Below are 1,307 nucleotides of genomic sequence, written 5' to 3'. Positions count from 1 at the left end.
GGGGAGAGGAGGGATACACACAAAAAATTCAAAAGAGAGAGTAACGAACAACAAAACAAGGACGAGAGATCAGGACGATAGATTCAGACAGTTGTGAAGGAGCAAACCACACCAGAACACCCGCCAACCACCCGCGCTAGAGAGTAACATACAAAAAGAAAGAAAAAAAGGAGGAGAGATAAAAATGAGAGATATTTGGTAGGAAAGAAGAAGCAAACCACACCAGAGCACCCACCAACCACACACACTAAAGAGTATCATACCAAAAAAAAAAAAGGAGGAGGAAATATAAGATCGAAAAATGATAGACAAAAAAAAGAAGAAAAAAAAGAAGCAAACCACACCAGAGTTGGTTGTAAGTGGCAGGATAGAATAAGAAATGAAGAACTGCGGGAAAAGACAGGACAAAAGGATATAGAAGAAGTAGAAATAGGACTAAGAAAGTGGCGATGGATGGGACACACCTTCAGAAAGCCCAGCGGAAACATCACAAGACAGTCGCTGCAGTGGAACCCACAGGGAACACGAGGCAGGGGTAGGTCACGGGAAACATGGAGGAGATGCGTGGAAAGGGACATGAGAGAGATGAAGCTCACTTGGAAAAAGCTTGGAAGGATGGCTCAGGACAGAGATAAATGGAAGGAGCTTGTATGTGGCCTATACCCTGCCAGGGGTGAAAGGCATTGATGATGATGATGAGGAAGAAACCACACCAGAGCACCCACCAACCACCCGTACAGCAGACCTGAATCAGATCATCACAAGTAGCCGCCTAAGCCATCCAAAAACATCACCGACCTTTGACCCCGGCAGCCATTGCTGTCCCGTCCCGACCCCTGACCCCTGCGTCTCCCTGCTGCTGTAGCCGGCGCTGTGCCACGCTCTCTCTCTCCGCCGCCAGCTGTTTCTCTTTATGGGTCAAGGCCATCTCCTTGTCCGACAGCTCCTTCTGCATGCGCTGGGGCCAAGATTGTGGGGGAAAGATTGTGAACAAAGATTGTAGCCAAGATTGTGTTCGAGGATTGTGGTCAAAGATAGTTGTAAAAGACTGTGGTCAAAGATTGTGGTAAAAAATTGTGGGGAAAGATTGTGGTCAAAGATTGTAGCCAAAGATTGTGCTCAAAGATTGTGGTCAAAGATAGTAGTCAAAGTTTGTAGTAAAAAATAGTGGTCAAAGATTTGAAGAAAAGATGAGAGAGAGAGACAAAGAGAGAGAAAGAGAGAGAGAGAGATTGTGAGAGAGATAGAGTGACACAGAAAGGGACAGACAGAGAGAGAGAGAGAGAGGGAGAGAGGGAGAGAGAGAG

At 46.2% G+C, this 1,307-nt stretch overlaps 1 protein-coding gene across 1 annotated transcript in view; it reads right to left on the bottom strand.

The window, feature by feature from the left end:
* Nucleotides 1-1,307, bottom strand: part of LOC101851678 — a gene marked incomplete in the record, with an annotated part of 22,058 nt that overhangs the window by 9,850 nt on the left and 10,901 nt on the right. The window contains 1 exon segment of the mRNA XM_013088713.2: nucleotides 799-958. Coding sequence (XP_012944167.2) covers nucleotides 799-958 — 160 coding nt within the window.

This window comes from Aplysia californica, unplaced genomic scaffold, assembly GCF_000002075.1.
Source record: "Aplysia californica isolate F4 #8 unplaced genomic scaffold, AplCal3.0 scaffold00795, whole genome shotgun sequence".
NCBI lineage: Eukaryota > Metazoa > Mollusca > Gastropoda > Aplysiida > Aplysiidae > Aplysia > Aplysia californica.
The sequence above is the reverse complement of the archived record's forward strand: the minus strand, read 5'-3'. Positions and strand labels throughout refer to the sequence as shown.